The sequence below is a fragment of the Pungitius pungitius genome, chromosome 12 (genome assembly GCF_949316345.1).
Source record: "Pungitius pungitius chromosome 12, fPunPun2.1, whole genome shotgun sequence".
NCBI classification, from domain to species: Eukaryota; Metazoa; Chordata; class Actinopteri; order Perciformes; family Gasterosteidae; genus Pungitius; species Pungitius pungitius.
This window is the reverse complement of record NC_084911.1, coordinates 10002532-10022511: the sequence shown is the minus strand read 5'-3', so window position 1 is coordinate 10022511 and position 19980 is coordinate 10002532. Positions and strand designations below refer to the sequence as shown.

Sequence of the window (19980 nt, the reverse complement as noted above, 5' to 3'; positions counted from 1 at the left end):
ACATTCAAAAAGACAATAGCTTTATTTGAATAAGCATCTCAATAGACAATACACATATGCCTTAAAGGGGAGAAACCCCAGGTTAATACGGTAAAATGTGTGACTAATATCATCAGGAAACAGTTGATTATTTATATTAAGGCAATCATTTCTTTGCATTACAAGTTTTCCAGAACATTCGTTTTTTTATATGCAAATGAGGCAGTATTATAATAAATATGTAATCATTTGCTTACATTTCCTGGAGAGAAGTTTGAATATTACAAAATAAAACAAGAATCTTTTCCTCCAGACATGTTAGAGTTCAAGGTTTTTACAAAGGGACATTTTGATATCCCTTTGCATCCCTCTATAAATCAGAAAATACTGTCATCTCTGTTGAAAAAACCAATAGGAATGGAAGTGGCAACTTTGAGGTCAGTAAGTGATCCTGAGGTGGAGATTTATGTTTCACTCAATGAGGAAAAAACTAATTTAAAGAAGACTGCCTTTAAAGACATGTATTGTACAATTCCTTACATCTTAAAGACAATACAGGTTAATAGGTTAAAACATTATTACAATGTTACGGTTTAAATATGCAAAGGAGACCTTAGCTTTTGCTAACTTTTGAGGATTTGAGGAATCCCAAATAAACAGTGTAAAAATGCTAAATGTTTTTTTTTTAGGTTTCCACAAGCTTCAGCAAAGACACGTTATGGAAGAAAAATAGCCCAACATCACTTCAACGTCAAAGTATTAATGAAACATTTCTTTACGCATCCTCTACTTAATGAACATTTATAAAATCAAATAGTCTTCTTTCTTCTAACAGAAACCAAATGAGAATGTAGCCCCATTCCCAAAGTGGGTACGCTGTTCGCTAAAGGATTAAAATGCATTTTAAGAACAGATACTCTGGACACTTACCAAGCCAAGACCAACAACATTCGCTCAGTTAAGCCTCGCTGCAGCCCTTCAAGAGCAAGTCCTTAACATCCACCACAACAAAGCGTGGACAAACAAACCCTGGGTGTGGTCTATGTACAAAAATCAGAACAGCAACTATGGCGATAATGAAAATACTATCCAGCATTTGTGTGTGTGTGTGTGTGTGCTGCAGAGAAAGAACCAACTCTTCTGCACAGAAATCTGTTGAGACGAGAAGAAGCGGCCCACTGTTTATCACAGGCCGGGAAGGCTGATAGTGTTTAGAAAGGAAAATAGCGAAGCATGCAGTTGATTAAATGAGTCCTCCAGTCTGTTGTTGAAAAACGTCAATTGTATCTTCATCTTCCATTTCCAACTGTGAAGAGGAACAAAAAGTTAAATTAACGTGAAGTCTAGTAAAAATCGTTTTTATTTCCAGTTGATCCGCACAAAGTGAAAGGAGAATTGGGAGTGAGGGGACGTGCTCATGTTGTGTTAATATGTGGATGTACTATGAGCCTCAGGGCCGAAGTCGGGCTCTATTCGAGATTACATTTTCTGTTTGCATAGGGGAAAATATGGTACCATTAAAACATTAAGCCTGGCACAGCATTGCAATAAAATTATATTTGTGGATACTCACGCCATTTATTGCAGCATGCATGTCTGAATCAGTTTAACGTATAATATAACTATTTCATTTTAATTTTGAAGAAGGTAAAAAGGGAATATCAGAGCACCAGTTTGAGGTTCCCCGTGAATGATTATTCAGCATGTTTTGTGTATAAAGTCACTGTCTCAAAGCTTCGCACTTACCTGAGATGGTGTATCCGTCTCATTTATTGGCTGCCCATCAAATCTGAACCTGATTTGCCTCATTGAAAGTCCCTGGAGAGACAAACCCATAAAACGATTGATGTTAATGAAAGGCTCTCGTTAGTCCCTTTCTTTTTCAGAAATTGAACACAGACAGTGCTGATCAGGTGACTTTAACCAACTCTTTCAACATTTCACAGCCCAACAAAGGGAATTAAGGATGGTTGATGAAAGAACAACATATGTTCAAGGGAAACAACATTGTGAGTGATTCTCACACCAGCTGCCGTGTATTATATTTAAAAAACACAAAGGTAATCATAATTTGACATATTTCCCAACGTAATGATCTAGTTTAAAGTTTGGCTGCAAGCAACTTGAGGTTCACTGTCTCACTTGAGGAGGAACCTCATGATTGTATGTTATTTATAGATACTTGCATGCATTCAGCCCAAGCAGAGCCTTTTATGGAAACCTATAGATATTATATTTATTACATTTGTATTCATCGCTGATGTTTGAAGGAAATAGACATATATTGCAATACTGTCTCCTCAAGTTAAACAGAAATAAAACAATAATGAAGAACACCTGCTTCTTGTTGTAGTTTAAAAATGAGCCGCATGACACAAATGTCTTTTTTTCGGGCAGTTTAAGTAAGAGACATTTTTCTGTAAGCTGTGTTCATATATTGAGAGAAGTCTGTAGACTGCATAGAGCTTGAATTGGATCGTAGCCAATAAACCATGAACAATGTCTCTTTGAGGACGAGACGACTATGATGAATGGCTCTGTAGTGAGTCTCTTTGGGCTTTTATTTTGTTAGTTTAACCTTTTGGCAGACTGCAATGTCTGTGGATGAGTTGTATATTACTTGTCTGTCGGACCAAACCATGAATTCTCTAACATCCCGACACTGACCTAAACATCTGCAGTCAACTTAAGTCTTTGTGTCATAAAAACAGTTACACACTTGTGAATTGCCCAGACATAGCAACCGGTTTGTTTGAGGTTAGCATTGCGCTGTTTAGAACGTTGGCCTTTTGTGTCTTCAAACAAGATCAAACATGTGCATACTTCCAGGAGGTCGCTTTACACTATGAAGCAATTCAAATAATGACTCCCATATGATGTGAGGGCAGCATAACTTAGCAACAAAGCTCTTCTAAGCCCTGCTCCACACCGTCTACACAGATGGAAGGACAACAAGGTCTGCACTACAGTACACTCATCTCTGATCACCCTTTAACTGGCAGACATGTTGATTTCATAGATGGATACGCTTAATAACTAGAATAATGGCCAAATTGCATCTAGTTGTGTTCCAAGAGAGCCTGTAGATGCCATTTACCCGACAAATATTTTACCAAGTGGGTGTGAGTAATAATGGGGGTGCTGCACATTTTCATTACAAAAAGATTAAAAAGCGACAATGCAAATACATTTCGGGCAAGTAAAATAAATGTTGATAATGAAGGAAAGGGACTGGAACATATGTGTCATTTTCATAGCTGCTGATACAAAGCTAAATATCACAACAAGCACAGACAGGAGGGTCAATATTAAGGCTAACGTTCATTAAATATCTTAAACAACTGATGTTGTGGATGTTGTTGTGTGCAGATATTTAGCCACACCCACCTGTCTGTCGCAGTAGGCCTTCATGAGTTTGATGAGCTGCGTGTGTCTTTTGATCTTGAACTGCACTATAGATCCATCCTGACCCGCTACCTTCAGGTTTATGTGTTCGTTGTTTTCTGTCTTGACTGATTCCTGATTGTCAGAGAGAAAAGAACAAAAAGAGTTAACACAGCCATGCAGCGATCCAGAGAGTTGAGGAGTCAGATTTTCCATCAACAAAATGTGATTGGCTTGCTTTAACTTATGCACTTTCAAAGATATCTGGTTTAGAGCTTCACAGAACTGCAAATTTATCTCCATTGATATTATGTTTTTTTCCTATAATGCACTGTTAGATCATCTTTTGTAATCCGTTGAATAAATAAACAGGTTCAAACAGCAACAGGTAACAGGTGCAACAAGTCATTAAGTGCAGCATGATTACGTTTATACTGTGAGACAATAGAGCTTTGAGATGTGGGGTTGACTCAAACTTTCTTGCCAGGCAGCTATCCCTTTAGTAACGTTGACGTACAAGCCATTGCTGCCAATGTTGCAAATATAAATAAAATATACAGAATAGTATGCATCAATGTGATGTAGTAGTTATTTTAATCTGTACCAAACAGTTTATACAGTTCCATAAAACATATTTAAGTATACTGTAAAATCTTTGGGGCACATTTTCCTTTTGTTTACATTCTGTTGCAGCACCTTGAAAGTCCTATATTTATACAAGTTGGGCACAGCAGGCAGCCGCGGAAGACATATTGAGATTTTTACTTGAGTAAAAGTAGTAACAATCTGTTTTTTATCAAACGTTTACTATGAATATTGAATAAAGAGTCTGCTGTCCACACAAAGACTCAGCAACAACAATGTGAGTGCCACATGAAGGTTTATTGGCAGTAAAGTCATTGTCATAGGGCGAAGTGGAGAATAGGTATACTAGTTTCTTTCTGGATCTAAAAATAGTCTGTGACATAATCAAATGAACTGCAGACTGAAGAGGAGTTGGGGCCTGGGCCGAGGTGGAGCCTGTGGCATATGAAAATGTTTCATCGGCAAAATAAATGGATATTAAAGCCATGATTAAGGATAAACATGTTATTTAGGTACAATACAAACAGCATTGGTCAAAGGACAGACACCATTTCATGGTGTACGTTGACCTCTTCTGAGTACCATCATTGGTGCATTATTGTGTTCATCACTTAGAGGTGGAGATCATCGCAACCACTTTATTTACTGCTGCGAAACTAAATCCCTAACATGACATATAACTTTTGTTGTTTTGTTGACTTGTATTTCATATTTATAATATAAATCTGCAACGTTGATGGTTCAAATAAATGGAGTGGACTTTTCCCTGTGAGATGTGGGGAAGTAGAAATAGAAATGGAAATGGAAAAAAACGATATGAACAGACACACATTCTCCCTCTGTCCCTCCTTCCCTCGCGCACATGTAAATAAGCGGAGCCTCTGAGGAGGACTCGGGCTGGTCGGTGAGATCAAGCAGAAAGCAATATGCGCGCCCGTGAATGCGCGTGCACAAACCTTCCGGTCCATCAAAGTAGGTATCGCTAGTAGTAGTAGTTTCACGTTGGCTCTTAACTTTATCAATGTAAAACAGAACATGCAAGATATTTTCTATGAGCTTTGATGAAACAGGTCAGGTGAAATAAAATAATATTTTTAATACAATTTGAAGATACTCACCTTTGGTTTTTCATCAGCCATGGCCACTCTTTTGGCGCTTCTCTACGCTTCCACACAAAGAATACGGGTGCGCGCACGTACTCGTTCCCGTGGAAAATATTCGAATCATGCGTGCGCAGTCACGCGGTATTGCACGTCCGCAATGCCGGGCGTTGAATGGCTACGGGTAATCACGAGGATGAAAGCGCAGTCTCAGCATGGGCGGGAGAGTACCAATGCGCGTAACAGCGCCACGTGAACGCGCAAATCTATGTTTTTCCTTTTTGTACCTCTATAAATACTAGTGGCCATTTTGTTTTTCTCTCCAATATAAGAATATGTATGATTGCATATAAATCGAAACAAAATCCTTATTCTTAATGTAGTCAAACATTTATTTGTTTCCTCAGGAATAACAGAACATATTTTCATGAATTATCTTTAAGCCAGTCTTACAGAGCTTAAGATGTATTGATCAGATTTTGTTAGTTTTTGTATTAATTTGTAGTGAATTTATAGTCAGGTATGTCTTGCGTAGAGTCCACATATGTGACACAACCACATAAAGACCCATGCAAAGCAGATGTAAAAGACCTGTGCAGGCAGAAGAATCGCCAGCCCACGGCTGACGTCATTAGTTCCGCGCCGTGAGGTCCTTCGAATGAATGAGTGAGGCGCGTAACCAGCGCTGGACCTGTAGTTCATGCGGTACAGTGTTTAGCGCGGAATAGTTGCTCATTCATATTTCATCGGGTCACTAACATTGTTCTCTGATGGAGGAGGTAGATGTAGAGCCGGCAGTCACAGTAAGTAGCCGCTGTAGTTTAACTTTCTCTCTTTTCGCGATTAGCGTTGCTAACTAGCTAACCGCGTCGCAACATCACTGAAACTCAAATCAAGCGAGTTGAACTCAGTCCCACGAAGCGTGTCAGACACATTCAATAATAATAATAACAGAAACCCACTCGTATTATATATAATGGAGTAAGAACACAATTAATACAACAATTTAGTTGTTAGAAAGTATTCTAACTTAATTATTGAATAATTAACGTTAAATTAGCAAATTCATCTTTTGATTATGAGGAGACTTTCAGTACAGTTATAAATGTGTCTTAACTGCTAAAAATCGGAGTAAAAATACCTATTATGCCTTTATGTTTACATTTACATTACAGTAGATTTTCAACAAAGTTGCAATCATGCCAGGAGTTTCACAACACAGTATGACTTGATCCCTCTGTCTCGGATTGATCATTTCTGTAAAATGACAAAGTGTCTCTTTTTAAAACGCAGAATATTCCTGCAGCCAGTGATGGGAACCATTTGGGATTTGCATGGGGTCCAGGTGACATCCTTGTGTATGAGACCCTCTACAATACGTCAGGTATGTGTAGATATTGATACAAGCCCCTCTCCGTGTTTTCACTCTCTCCTGCCCTCTCCCCTAATACACCTCTGTTATGCCATCTCTTCATTCATTTCAGGTGCTAAAGGATCGAGCTGTTCCTTCATCCACGAAGTCAGGAAAGATGAGGATATATATTCCCCAATTTTACGCAAACTCTTCAATGAGTCACATCACATCTTTGTTGGCCTGCAGACAATTAAAGAGGACCTCCCCAGCAAGAACAAAAAACCCCAGTAAGGCGATTGCTCTGTTTCTTTCCATGTCACTTTATTTTGATTTTCACATAAAACTTCATTCTAAAAGCAGAATAAGTACCTGCAGAAAAGATCAAGTATGGTGATTTGTCCCTATTTTGCTCCTTAGATTTGTCAGCATCAGTAAAAATTACAGATCTGTGATACGAGCTTGTATGGAGGAACTTCAGCAAGTTGCAGGTCTGATTTTTAAAGATCTAATCAGAATATTTTAGTTTTTATTTTGAATAATCAAATTTATTCTTTTCTCTTTTCTGCAGTTTCTACAAAAGATGCAGTCGTAGCCACGCAATATGGAAACCAGGCATGTACTGAGACATTTCATCCTTATGTGAGATGTAGATATAACGCACACGTAGTATGCAATCTGTTTATTCATTTTAGTAGAGCTAGGCAGTAATAAAAATAAAGAAAACATTATTAAACCATTTCTATTAAATACATAGCATATTCAATTTAGTTCAGAGGAATGAATACTTATTTTGTTTTCATTGAAACGGTCCTAACCTCAGCCTCTGTTTTGGTGTTGCAGGTTTCCATTCTGTTGGCCATAGAACTGATCTGGAATCTGTGTGAAGTGCTCTTCATTGATGCTGCTCCTGGTTAGAGTTTGACTTTGTGCTTGTTGTTAATCTCGTTTTGTGTCTGTGCAACACATTTTGTAACGTGTGCGTGTGTGTGTGTGTGTGTGTGTGTTCTCTCAGCGGGTTCCCTGTTGCTCCACCTCCTTGACTGGGTTAGGTTACACAAGGCTGATGTGGATGAGAAGGCCAGAGATGTGCTGCAGAGTGAGAGCCCGGCTGAGCACCACGACTACTGGGACGTGGTGGGTGCAGCGCGAACACACAGGCGTCTCTGTCTTTGACACTATACAAGCCGCCTGCACGCCCCACCTTGGCTTTGAGGGTGACGATCCCTTTCTGTCATGTTTTGTATCTGTGCTGTGCAGGTGGTGAGTTATGTGCTGCAGGGCAGGTTGGAAGAAGCCAGACAGATGCTGGTGAAGCAGGCCGCCCTGCAGCCTGCCGCCAGGAGCATGTACAAGCTGATTGACACGTTGCTCAGCAGGATGCCTTTCTACAATGTAAGATTGTCTTTCAGCAGTTCCTCTCATGGAGTATTTGTTGTCTGCTTTGGCAAGTGGATATCTGCATTTTAATTATATTCTTACTCGCCAGAGTAACGTAATAACCATAAACAATGGGCTGCTAGTGACATTTAAAGCTTTACATTGCTCTAAATGTGGATAAAAACAGACGGTTCATATCTTCTAAGCCCGTCCCGTCCCTGCTTCGTTAATATCATACATACTCTTTCATTTAAATTCTGTCCGATGACCATTAGCCTGGGGGCAATCAGACGCTGACGGAGTTTGACGTCAAGTGGAGACACTGGCATGACGAGGTGAACCGCTGCCTGCAGGACAACTCGTTTGCCAGCAATCGTCACCTGGAAATCATCTGCAAGGTCAGAGCACACGTTTTTATAAAAATGATATTTCTAAGCGTGGGCAATAGCAAGACAAGTTTAAGATCTCTATTCTTAACATCAGTAAGATTCATCCAACACCTTTTCCCTGGTGTGTTTTTGCTCGTCATCTTAGATCCTAGCGGGGGACGAAGACACGTTGCTGGAGCACAAGGAGCTACTGAGCACCTGGTACCACTTCCTGGTCACTAGGCTGCTCTTTAGCCACCCCACAGTCAAACCCACAGAGTTACATTACTATGCACAGGTACACTACACCAACTGCTGCTGCACCACTCGGTGTTTAAATGTACTCCTACTGTTACTCACTCTCTCTGTGTGTGTCTGTGTGTGTGTGTGTGTGTGCGGGCGCGCTCCAGTCATGCCTGACGATGTTTCTGGACTCGAGGAGCGTTCCAGAACCTTTGGACAACATTTTACTGGCTGCTTTTGAGTTTGACATTCATCAGGTCATCAAGGACTGCAGGTACCATGCAGAATTACATCCATCTATAAGTATAAGCACATACAAGACACGCTACATCCATGTTAAAAACTTGAACTATTCCCTAATTTCTCCGCCACACGTCTCTTCAGCATTGCTCTCAACAACTGGTGGTTCGTGGCCCATTTGACGGATCTGTTGGATCACTGCAAACTCCTCCAGTCTCACAATCTGCAGTAAGCCCTCTGTCCGGCCGCGTACCTACAGGCACTCTTTTTTTAATCTGGAGATAACCAGGTTCTAACATCTACCATATCGTCCTTATTTGTGTGTCTTTTCAGCTTTGGCTCCAATTTGAGAGAGTTCCTCCTGTTAGAATATGCTTCTGGTCTCTTTACGCATCACAGGTACGGTTGTAGGAGTGTGCACATTATCTTCATGGTAGGGAATGAAGTTGTGTATTCAATGTTCAATCAGAGCTTGATACCCATAGCTTTTGGACATGCGAATGGTGATCAATTTCATCATCAATTAAACCTCCTCTCTGTAATTTACTTTGATTTAAGTCTCCCCTACAAGGTGTCAGCACAATGGAAACATGCCTCACTGTATTGCATGTGTTTGTGCGCAGTCTGTGGCAGTTGGCAGTGGACTACTTTGACCACTGCCCAGAGTTTGGCCACGTCTACCTGGAGCTGCAGATCGAGCGGGTTCCTTTAGACACCGAGCGCAAAGCCCTCAAGGTGCTCCGGATCTGTGACCAGAGGCAGATGTCCGAACAAGGTAGCACTTCCTTCAGAGTACCCGCCTGTCTCACTCCAACGCAGGCAACTGTGGAGTTGTGTGCTTATTACCAACCGTTCGTTTCTGTTCCTCGTTCAGTGCGCAGTATCTGCAAGATCATGGCTATGAGGGCCCTGCGGAACAACAGACTGGGCTCTGCTCTCTCCTGGAGCATCAGGGCCAAAGACGCTGCCTTTGCCACGCTCATTTCAGAGAGGTTGGTACCCTGGACACCTGGCTCAGTCTGGTAGATGTTGCCTTTATAAAACGATTTCCTTTTTTTTAGAGACTCTTGTGTGAGATGATATTTATGGAGTTGATCAAACCCAATGACAACTAAAAGCTTTGTCAGTCAGATATACAGGACTGTCTCAGAAAATCAGAATATTGTGATAAAGTTCTTTATTTTCTGTAATGCAATTAAAAAAACAAATGTCATGCATTCTGGATTCATTACAAATCAACTGAAATATTGCAAGCCTTTTATTCTTTTAATATTGCTGATTATGACTTACAGCTTAAGAAAACTCAAATATCCTATCTCTAAATCTCAGAATATCATGAAAAAGTATACTAGTAGGGTATTCAACTAATCATTTGAATCGTCTAATTAACTCAACACCTGCAAGGGTGTTTCCAGAATGCATGACATTTTTGTTTTTTTAATTGCATTACAGAAAAAGAACTTTATCACAATATTCTAATTTTCTGAGACAGTCCTGTATGTATCGTGTGGAGGCTTTTTACACGTAAAAGTAATTTTGATTTGAGGTCAAAGTTGCAGCTTTCTTCTAAAAGCATTTGAGGTTGTTTTCTTTCCAATTTGTGTGTGAGGTTTCTACAGGATTACTGCACCAGGGGGACCTTCTCTGATTTGGACCTGATCGACAACTTGGGTCCAGCAATGCTGCTCAGCGACAGGCTCACTTTCCTCGGTACGAACACGCAACGTAAAACAGCATTTTGTAGCGCTGCTCTCCTTTTTGACTCGCAAGTTTAAGTCACTCATCAAGTGAGGGGATGTTCGGTCTTCATCTTCCTTTTTTACCGCAACGGTTTATCTCCGCAAAAACCGACGCAGTGGCGCACAGTCTGTGACCTCTGGAGACACTCGACTGTTGGTTGTAAATAAGAGAACGATTGATTCATGCAGACGAAAGGTGACGTCACCGTTGACCGTTTTCATTGCTTCCAGGGAAGTATCGGGAGTTCCACAAGCTGTACGGGGAGAAGCGCTTCGGCGAGGCAGCCAAGCTGCTCCTCTCCCTCATGACGGCCAAGATCGCCCCCCGCAGCTTCTGGATGACGCTGCTGACCGACGCCTTGCCGCTGCTGGAGCAGAAAGAGGTTCGTCACCCCCACTCTCTTCCCCCCCCGTGAAAACGTTGCATCCTGATGATGCATTTTAAATTACTAGTCACAGGACCGGATCTTGATCTTTTTTCTATTTATTTTTTTGGTGAACTCTTTCAGCTAAAAGGTGACTTTTGTTGTTTGAATGTTCAGGTGATCTTCTCGGCAGACCAAACCCACGAGCTGATGTTCTGCTTAGAGGAGCTCACCTCCTCCCTGAACACCTCAGCGCTCGGCTCAGCTAAGACCTCGCAGGTACGCAGCTCCTCACCCGCTGCTGTTGCTCCCATGAAGATGATGATCATTGTTTGCACAAGCTTCTCCTTTTGTCAAATTAGGTTGATTTTGTCAATTTGGTGCTTCAGTTTGAATGAAGGAGAGCGAAAGCTGACACGTTTTTTAGGTCAATTTTTGAATTTGAATTTGTTTATTTATTTGAGCAGTACACATGGTGCTCAAAAGGAGTGGACTGAAGCAAGAGCTTATAAGAGCCCACCCCCAAGTACAATTAGAGAGTTTTTAGTCAATTAGAGAACATGTCCCCCACGATGCATTGCTCAGTTTGTAATCCACAAACTTTGGTGAAATTAATTTGTTTTACAGCTGCAATACCACAATCCAACACACTTCTCATGCGAGTGTATTTATGATTTCAGGATGAAGACATCGAGCTGACCAAAGTGGAGCTCCTGAGACTCTCGCTGGCCCGGAATCTGGCCATGGCGATTATTAAAGAAGGAACCGTGGAAGTGTGAATGATGACGTTAAACGGAATGCTCTTCTTTTGACATTTTTGTATTTTGTACATAAACTTCAAGTAATCAAAATATGGTATTTGATAATAAAACTCTTTTCATTATGTTTATAAAAACAAAACCCTTGACATCCATTGAAAGTCTTTATTGTTTCCATGTAGTGAACAAATGGCCCATTGTAGAGAACGCACAGACCTAAGGCTCCGCTCCCTAAAGCTACACGTCACAAGTTCACATAACTTGTCATACAACAAAGGTACATTGCACACTATGTACAGTCAGCGCACCCCCTCTGTACATTTAATTTGAGGAGCTGATGGCTACCAGAGAAGGGACCTGCGGGAGGATTGGCTGGACTGATTTTAAGGAACGATACTCTCCGCACCGTCCCACTGCTGAACACACTTTGTGGGGGCGGATTTCCCTTGAGCGCAATCATTTAAATTCAGATTTTGTTAAGTTCACATTTTCGTAGGTTCAGTGATGCACTGAAATACATTAACTGAGGGGAAAATAAGCCAAAATACTCCCAATCCGAACACTGGTAGGGGCAGATATCCATGAAACAAACCCACTGGTAAACTCAAGACTGAAATGCAAACACTCGCCTTTCATTTTTTTTAGAATGAAATACAGTTAGACTCAAACATAAATTTAATTTCATCACATAACGAAATATTGTCGATCCATAAGAGTATCACAAGTATATTTGATAAACAGGAAACCATGTTAAAATCATGATGGTTGACATTAATAGTACTTTTTACTAAACACACATTTTCCAGTTTATCTCACCATCTTAAGACATCTGCTGAATCCTGTTTTCAAATGTCTGCACATATTCAAGTATATTTTCTGTGGGAAAGTGCAACATAAACGCTCAGCTGTTGGATCTTAGGCTCTGCTAACTTACAACTTAGTTTGATACTGCGCTCCATCGCGTCTTTCAGAAGCTCGGCTCTAATGCAGTGGTTCTCAACCTTTTTTCTTTTAGTGATGTACCCACTAAGGAGTACAAAGCATTTGGGGTTGAAAAAAAAGCTGAAACAACACTTTGGGTGGGCCGCCCCTCGTGGGCAGGTTTTACAGCCGCTTCAACCACGACTCCTTTGACCTTCGTTTGAGCTTTCAAGGCAGCTTTGATTGACGGGCGAGGACAGGGGGCGTATGCCAGGTTGGGTCCAACCTCTTTTTAGGATTTGAGCAGAGCGAACCACCAACCGATTGCGATTTTGGGATATACAAAATAAAATGAAATGAATTATATATAAAATTCAGTTTATGAACTAACAACTGATATTTATTAGATAACTATTTTTGAATGGATGCCAATTTTTTTTTAATCTCATGTATCCAGAGGGGCACACTTCCTCCCATTTGAGAACCACTGCTCTAATATATTGATCATTTTTAGCACAATTAATCGGTAATACTCATTTCAGGGAAACTCCCTTTTAATATTGATCTTAATGCCATCTTGTAAACACTACGGCTGCCTTACTTCTTACTGCCTTCTTTAATCTTTAATTTATTAACATAAAAGTATACAAGCACCGTATAAATACTAATTTAGTTTCAGCTGTTAGCTCCTCACTGCCAGTAGTAACAATGGCCAAAAAGAAGACTTGACAACTATGAGGAAGGTGAAGCTGTACGGTCCAGTCAGCGTTCCACCATGTGATGTACACACACACACACACCTGCGTGGGGAATTAACCAATCTGTACCTGCTGAGCGGCAGCAGGCCTGCACGCCTCTAAAGCTGACCCCACAGCTCTGGCGGGGGGAACTGGTCGACCTCTCCGACCTCGTTGCACAGACGATCTCCTAGTGTGAAAGACAGCTTATAGCGCAGACGCACCTTCTCCTGCGAGGAGATAAACACACACACACACACACACACACACAGATCTTTTAGCCTTATTAAAGCTCTGAGGCTGCAAAATCCTTGGTGTATTCAAGTCCTTAAGTGTTGTTGTGTCGCCTACCTTTGTCGGGTTGGCCAGCAACATAATCTGGGTGATGGAGGCCGGAGGTAGGATGGGGTTAAACGGGGCCACTTCTGTTCCTGATGGAGGCAGCAGCTTCACCTTCATTGACTGGTGGAGGATGAAAAGAAGCCTGTATATTTGCTTCCGTGGAAAGGAACACGCGGGGGGGGAACAAGGACAACGCGCCTCTCTACCTTTGGCACGGCGGCTTGCAGGACCACGTTGTAAACAAGCAGCGGTGCCGTGTTGAGCATGGACACCACCAGCACCAACACGTCGGGCCGGCCGGGGGGGCAGTCCGACGCGAAGTTGAGGAGCATGCGAACGCCGTCCTTGTCGTAGGCCGTCACGGGCAGCACTTTACCTGAGAAGGAAAGGGCACGTCATTCATCCCAAGAGTCACCCGCCCGCTAAAACAAGTCCAGCCCACCGCCAACCCCCCCCCCCCTGCCGTTACTCGGTCTGATGGCCTCCAGGGGGACGTGCACGTTGCTCAGGGAGTCCGTGGCTCTGGCCGGGCTGCCCTGGAGGGGGAGGTCGCAGGGGGACAGCGAGCGGAAGAGCGGGCTGCCCGGGGCGGAGCCCAGGCTCTGGGCCTTGGCGTGGGACAGAGCCGGGGAGGCAGGAAACGCCCCGTGGAGGCGGGAGGGGGAGGAGGGAGAGCCGTGTGCGAGGGGAGGGGCCGCCGCGGGAAACCCAAAGCCGCTTCCTCGGGCCGCCCTCTGGGTGGACAAACTGAGAAGCACGAGAAAAACAACGATGGAAAGTCAACTAACAAACTAAAATAAATCCTTTTAACAAGTCAAAATGTGTACAAGTGCATCATGGGAGAGATCATGTGCTTAACGTCGGCCATATTGTTAGAGAGCACCGACGGAGAGGCTGTGGATGACGAGAGTACCTCTTGTGATCAGAGAAGCCCATCATGGCCAGGTCTTGCAGGTCCTGGAGACTGTGTGTGGCAGCAGCTGCTTCCGCTGCAGGCACAGCTGGGGGAACAGCTGGAGGCACAGCTGGACCTGAACGAGCGAGGCTGCCAAACATGTCCCCACCCGCAGCCTGCGGAGGAGATGAGGAGGCAACAGTTGTTCTCCCGTTACGTGTAAACCAGCGAGCTGTGGTGTGGGTCAACGTGTTGGATGTACCTGTAAGGAAGTCCAGTGATTGGACAATTCATTCAGCTTGGGTTTTGATTGGCCGCTCAGAGAGGTAGGGGGGTCGTTGAGTCCTGGAAGAAGATGCAGACAGTTGTATTATCAAAAGAGAGAAAATCCTTCATCTTTGATTCCGTTATGTATTTGTGCTGAGAGTTCAGGCTTTCTTCTCAGCTCTCTCACATCTCTTTACATTCAACTAATTGCTTAGCCAATTAGAAGGTTGATACCACACAGATTAAACAAACACAACATCAAATCTTCAGCAAGCTTTAAGATGCTAGCAGGTGGATCCTTTCAGAGAGACATGAAACAAGCCCCAAAAAGTCCAGTTGGCGGATTTGGTACCCAGACACAGCAGCTCATCATCGAGGAGTGAGAAGGTAGTGCAGGCCTTGTCCGGGGGAGGGCGACTCGGGCTGCTGCTCTGGCTGCCGTTGGAGCCCGCCAGGCGTTTGGGCGGAGGAGGCAGGACGGGGATGGGGGACGCAGGCGGATCGGCGGAGACGGGATTTAGGGACTGGAACGGAGGGGCGGCGGGCTGAGGGGGACTCGGAGTGTCCAGGCCTGCGAGGTCGATCAGCGTGTCCGTGGTCTCTGTTGGCAGGGTGTCCCGACGTTTATTTAGGGCCAAATGCAACAACAACAACAACAAAAAGGCGCGGGCACTTCTGCGAGGTCTCTCACCGGCCGAGGGTCGAGGCTCCTCGCTGTCCCCGTTGAGGGGCTGCCCCTCCACGGTCTTCTTGTAGGCGTTGATGACCCTGGAGAGGTCGTCGCTGGCCTGCAAGATGTCCCCTGAGGAGTCAAAAGGTGCACAGGTGAGCACACAGGGAGGAAACGGTCCGAGGCATCGACAGCGGGCGTCTTCCAGAGCCGGGGCGAACCTAGACTGGCGTCGTTGTCCTCCGTCTCGGTGGCCATTTTGAAAGCAGCGCGCCTCAGCTTGTCACATCGCTCGTAGAGATCCTGGGAGGAAACCGCGGAGGAGGTGCAGCTCAGGTCATTTCAACGATGGCAATTGTTTACACGAATAAAGTATTACAACATCTGGAAGTTTCCTCCTCGTGGGTTAAAGATTTTTTTGGGACACACACCTTAATGATATCCCTGTCCGAGTCGGTGGAGCTGTCCTTGTCGTAGTGGGACAGCATCTCCGTCAGCAGCTTCACGTTGATGTTCACCTCCTCCAGCGTGTGAATGCGCTTTGTGACTTTGTGCACTCGGGCCTCGTCCTGACACAAACACCGTACACCACACATCATGTGATACTCAGCAGATACTATGCAACATTAGATGTATTTAACCCTCTGAGGAGCAGCGAGCAGTGTAAGACCACGCAGCTCTTACCTCTTTCACCATGTTCTTGATTAGTCTGTTGGCTTCCTGGAGGTCTTCTGGATTTTTACTCCGGAGAAGCTCAGCCAGCAGCTGGACACACACAACAAATTACACAGAGAATCGGAATCAGCTTCACCGGCCAGGCAAGAAATTTGACCCCTTTTTTCCACCGTCGTTAACAAACAAAGACGACAAAGTAGAACAAAGGTACAAACATTTTACTACTTTGTACACGTATGAACTTAAAGCCCCTTGACGATGACATGGAGATAATAGTATAACATCCCTCCGATCTCTCACCTTGCCCATGTCCTCGTTGTCAAACACCGGGTGTTTGGGTCGAGTCGGAGGAGAGGGGATCAGAGTCCGGTCCAGCGGTAACTCGGGGTCGTGTGTGACGAGGCCTGGTGAGGAGGGAGAGAGAGAGAGAGAGAGAGAGGAGGATGAGACATCTCTTTGTCACATGCATGGTGATGAGCGTCTGACTGATCCCAGCACACCCTGTCTCCTCAGCGTCTGGTAGGCTTCGCTGATCTTGATTTCATTTGGAAAAGCCACCGTCCAGCTGTACAGCATCTCTACAATCTTCATCTTCACCTTCTCAGGTGCACTGTCGCCCATGTACTGGAAAAGAATGGAGAGGATTAGAAGCCGGATGGTAGGAAATACAGATAGTATAGTTTTCTTTTTAAATCCGAATTGGGGAATTCATACCTTTGGCGACACAACTTTAATCAGCTCGTTTAAAAATCTGTATTTTCCGACTTCATTGTGAAACCTTCTCCCGCAGTTCTTCATACATGCCTCCAATACCTGAACATAACATTGTGGAGATTAAATAAAATTTTAAAAAAGATGCTTGTTGATATAAAGGTGAATCATTTCTTACGGTCAGGGCCTGAAGAGCTTCCCATTCTTGTGGCGAGTGTATTTTGTGGACGAGGAGAGTCACAGCTATCTGAGGACTGCAAAAAAAGAAAAGAAATTCAAACATCAGAGACGCTTTCTTTTATAAAGGCGATGGTTTACAAACGCCAGCACGGCCGTACCCTTCCAGCTCCTTGTTGATCTGATCACAGAAGCCTATGATGTACTCCCAGTCCTCCTGTCTGTTTGTCGGATGGGTGGCTTTATCTGTCAGGGAGAGAGACACATCACATCACGCCCCACCGTGAACATGCCTCAACGAGGACATTTGTGTGTTCATACGTGGGACAATGCAGCAAGTGTCCTCCTCGTAAGCACCGACAGAGAGAGCTCATTGTGTTAGAGGCGCAGCTCATTGTGTTAGCGGTCCAGCAAGCGGCTGCAAGTATTGAACTGTGCGCAGAGCTTTTTAGCGGAGCGCCTGTAAACACACCCTGCACACCGAGCTGTCACTGGCATACGGGACCCATGCAGCGTCCAACAAGGCTCTCTCCACCCATCCTGCCAATGATGCAGGGATAGGGAACCAGGAGGAGCCCCGATCGCCCCCCCTTCCCCCGCCACCTCCACCCCAGCAGCTTCCTCACGAACAGGTTTAACGCTACTGCCCCGAATCCAGCTAATTACGCACACGATTTAATTCATAAAATGAGGTGAATCACTCACTGAGCCAGGATTCAAGCGACTCCCCTTCCTGGTACGCCATAGCACTAACAACAAACCCGTGATGTCACCGCCAGCGTGTGCGCGAGAGTCGAACGTTATTGATCAGAATTATTTAAAAAAATAAAATAAAAAAATGGCTGTTGTACATCATTGTAAGTACGTTTTTTTTTAAATCACATCGGTGTTTAAATTTTTATCTGCCGAATGAAACTGTGATTCTGAGTATAAGTTTTCTGTGCAGGCATCTGCGGGAGATACCAACCCGGGGTCCTAACAGACACTCACATTTTCAAGATGGCTGCCTCCATCACTGGATTGTTAAAACCTTGGACACCAAGGTAAAATCAAATTATAACGACACACACACATTAATAGGTTGCGTTAGCAGTCGATTTCGTATTAATTGGCTATGGGAGAAAATTTACGGCAATTCAGGATCAAAATATTTAAAATGATGCGGTTGTTGCAACGTTACATATCTGCCAACACGAACGATACAATTGCAAACTATTAACTTTATTATTCATTCATTTCTGTAAAACCGATGTATCCTTAGTTGTTTTGATTTTCAATGGTCTCAATTATATGGTTACCTCATATAAAGCACGCATTCTCTCATGCTAGTCTTTGTATTTGTTCTCGCTTCATATACGTCTATACGCCTTTATGTATTTTTGCTGTCTTGATTATTTGCATTCCTTCAGAGACTAAAATAAAAATATGTTATAAACATGATCTGACTTTTCATTTTTAAAATGTATGCAGTGAATATTTCTAAATTGTTGAATACATCTTGGCTTTATCTACTGAACCTAATGATTCATGTTCTGTGGATCCACTAACCAGGTCTGGGGATTCCACGCAGTAACTCTCCGAGCTAATTGGTGTGTTTTGTTGGCAGAGTGTTCCTGGTGAGGTGGAGCAGATACAACCCTTACTATCTGGAGCCGGAGGTCAGCAAGGAGGCCTACAGCACACCGGAGACGGAGCTGAGTGCTGAGGAGAAGGAGCAGCGGGAGCTCAAAGCGGTCCGACCCATCAAGGCAGCGACTGGTGGAGTCACCAGCTCTGTTTTCAGCGACCCAGTCCTCAGGTGATGGACAAACATGCCTTTGGCCAAAACTGTGCATCTTAGAAATTCAGGCAATAATGTTTTTTTTTTCTCACTTTTCAGCAAATTCATAAACATGATGATGACGGATGGAAACAAGATTTTGGCCAGAGAGATTATGACAGACGTAAGAAAATAAACACAGTCTCAAAGGGACGCTCAAAGATTTGCGTTGTACCTAATTATTTCTCCCTCTGCCTCCAGACCCTGGAGAGCATAAAGAGGAAACAGGTGGAGAAATATCACAAAGCTGCAGGAGGGAACAAGGAAGAGATCGAGTGTAACCCGTACACAGTTTTCCACCAGGCTCTGGAGAACTGCAAGCCCGTCGTTGGGTTGGCCAGCATACAGAAAGGTGGAAAGTACTACCAGGTGAGCGATGAGGCGGATCAATAATGGCTCAGATGAGAGAATAAACGCAAAGGCTAATTGTATTCTGTTTGATCCCCACCTCCACCCAGGTGCCCATCCCCCTGTCGGACAACCGCCGTCGCTTCCTGGCCATGAAGTGGATGATCACAGAGTGCCGGGACAACAAACATCGACGCATGCACATGTACGAAAAACTCTCCCAGGAACTGCTGGCGGCATCTGCGAAGGAGGGCAACGTCATCAAGAAGAAGTATGAGCTGCACAAGATGGCCGAGGCCAACAGAGCCTACGCCCACTACCGCTGGTGGTAGAAGGAAACCCCTCCGGACTGAAATTCAAACGAGACTGGACGGATTTTCGGTGACTCGCGCTGCCATTTTTGTAAATAAGGAACGCTGTGAGAATGTTGGAAAGACTACGCTGTAAAAAGTGCCGTAAGACAACAGTGAAATGTAAAAGGGAGACCTGGACATTTGTGCTCAACCGTATTGTTAATAAACACACAAGAAGAAACTTCAAAGATTTATTAGAACAAAAAGTCTGCATCAAATGTACAAACCAACCATAAAGATGGAATTGAGAAATGTAGAAGTGTAATTTAATAAGCTGATGTCACAAGTCAGCCCTGCCTCATTAACGGACTAATTTGACTCTTCAGGATCACTTTAATGACTCGTTTATTTTATTTGGTTTCAAAGTGGTGAAAAACACCAAATGTTAAACCTCACAAACAATCAGAAAAGATATTTGGGGAAATATTATACAGCCCTCTGTTAATCTTGACCGAGGCAGGGCTTTTATTTCCTAATATTGAGATTGCCCTATCAGCACCCCTTACTTATCTCCATATAAAAAAAAAGTTCAGCTTTTCCAAGAGGTGTAACATTTGTCTGCAGTGCTCGTGT

At 43.6% G+C, this 19980-nt stretch overlaps 4 protein-coding genes across 4 annotated transcripts; 2 read left to right on the top strand and 2 right to left on the bottom strand.

The window, feature by feature from the left end:
* Positions 1-9: 9 nt before the first annotated feature.
* LOC119219795 (small ubiquitin-related modifier 2-like) lies at positions 10-5196 on the bottom strand. The gene is made up of 4 exons (XM_037475195.2): positions 5067-5196; positions 3367-3498; positions 1726-1797; positions 10-1285 (listed from the first exon to the last, which is right to left on the bottom strand). The coding sequence occupies exons 1-4, from the start codon at positions 5085-5087 to the stop codon at positions 1223-1225; spliced, it is 288 nt and encodes a 95-aa protein (XP_037331092.1). The 5' UTR covers positions 5088-5196; the 3' UTR covers positions 10-1222.
* A 513-nt stretch (positions 5197-5709) lies between these two features.
* On the top strand, positions 5710-11810 carry nup85 (nucleoporin 85). Its single transcript, XM_037475189.2, has 19 exons — positions 5710-5851; positions 6342-6432; positions 6533-6689; positions 6820-6890; positions 6971-7014; positions 7243-7312; positions 7415-7536; positions 7660-7794; positions 8055-8177; positions 8314-8445; positions 8558-8664; positions 8775-8858; positions 8964-9029; positions 9254-9405; positions 9505-9622; positions 10240-10340; positions 10601-10752; positions 10912-11013; positions 11415-11810. The coding sequence occupies exons 1-19, from the start codon at positions 5819-5821 to the stop codon at positions 11511-11513; spliced, it is 1959 nt and encodes a 652-aa protein (XP_037331086.2). The 5' UTR covers positions 5710-5818; the 3' UTR covers positions 11514-11810.
* Positions 11811-11998: 188 nt separating this feature from the next.
* On the bottom strand, positions 11999-17689 carry LOC119219790 (ADP-ribosylation factor-binding protein GGA3-like). The gene is made up of 17 exons (XM_037475188.2): positions 17593-17689; positions 17049-17133; positions 16889-16964; positions 16714-16812; positions 16500-16623; positions 16300-16403; positions 16009-16089; positions 15756-15893; positions 15546-15627; positions 15346-15456; positions 15007-15255; positions 14650-14732; positions 14406-14563; positions 13962-14239; positions 13699-13868; positions 13502-13612; positions 11999-13380 (listed from the first exon to the last, which is right to left on the bottom strand). The coding sequence occupies exons 1-17, from the start codon at positions 17630-17632 to the stop codon at positions 13270-13272; spliced, it is 2100 nt and encodes a 699-aa protein (XP_037331085.2). The 5' UTR covers positions 17633-17689; the 3' UTR covers positions 11999-13269.
* A 21-nt stretch (positions 17690-17710) lies between these two features.
* Positions 17711-19588, top strand: mrps7 (mitochondrial ribosomal protein S7). The gene is made up of 6 exons (XM_037475192.2): positions 17711-17744; positions 17834-17930; positions 18494-18685; positions 18767-18830; positions 18908-19075; positions 19165-19588. The coding sequence occupies exons 1-6, from the start codon at positions 17726-17728 to the stop codon at positions 19384-19386; spliced, it is 762 nt and encodes a 253-aa protein (XP_037331089.2). The 5' UTR covers positions 17711-17725; the 3' UTR covers positions 19387-19588.
* The last annotated feature ends 392 nt before the right edge of the window (positions 19589-19980 follow it).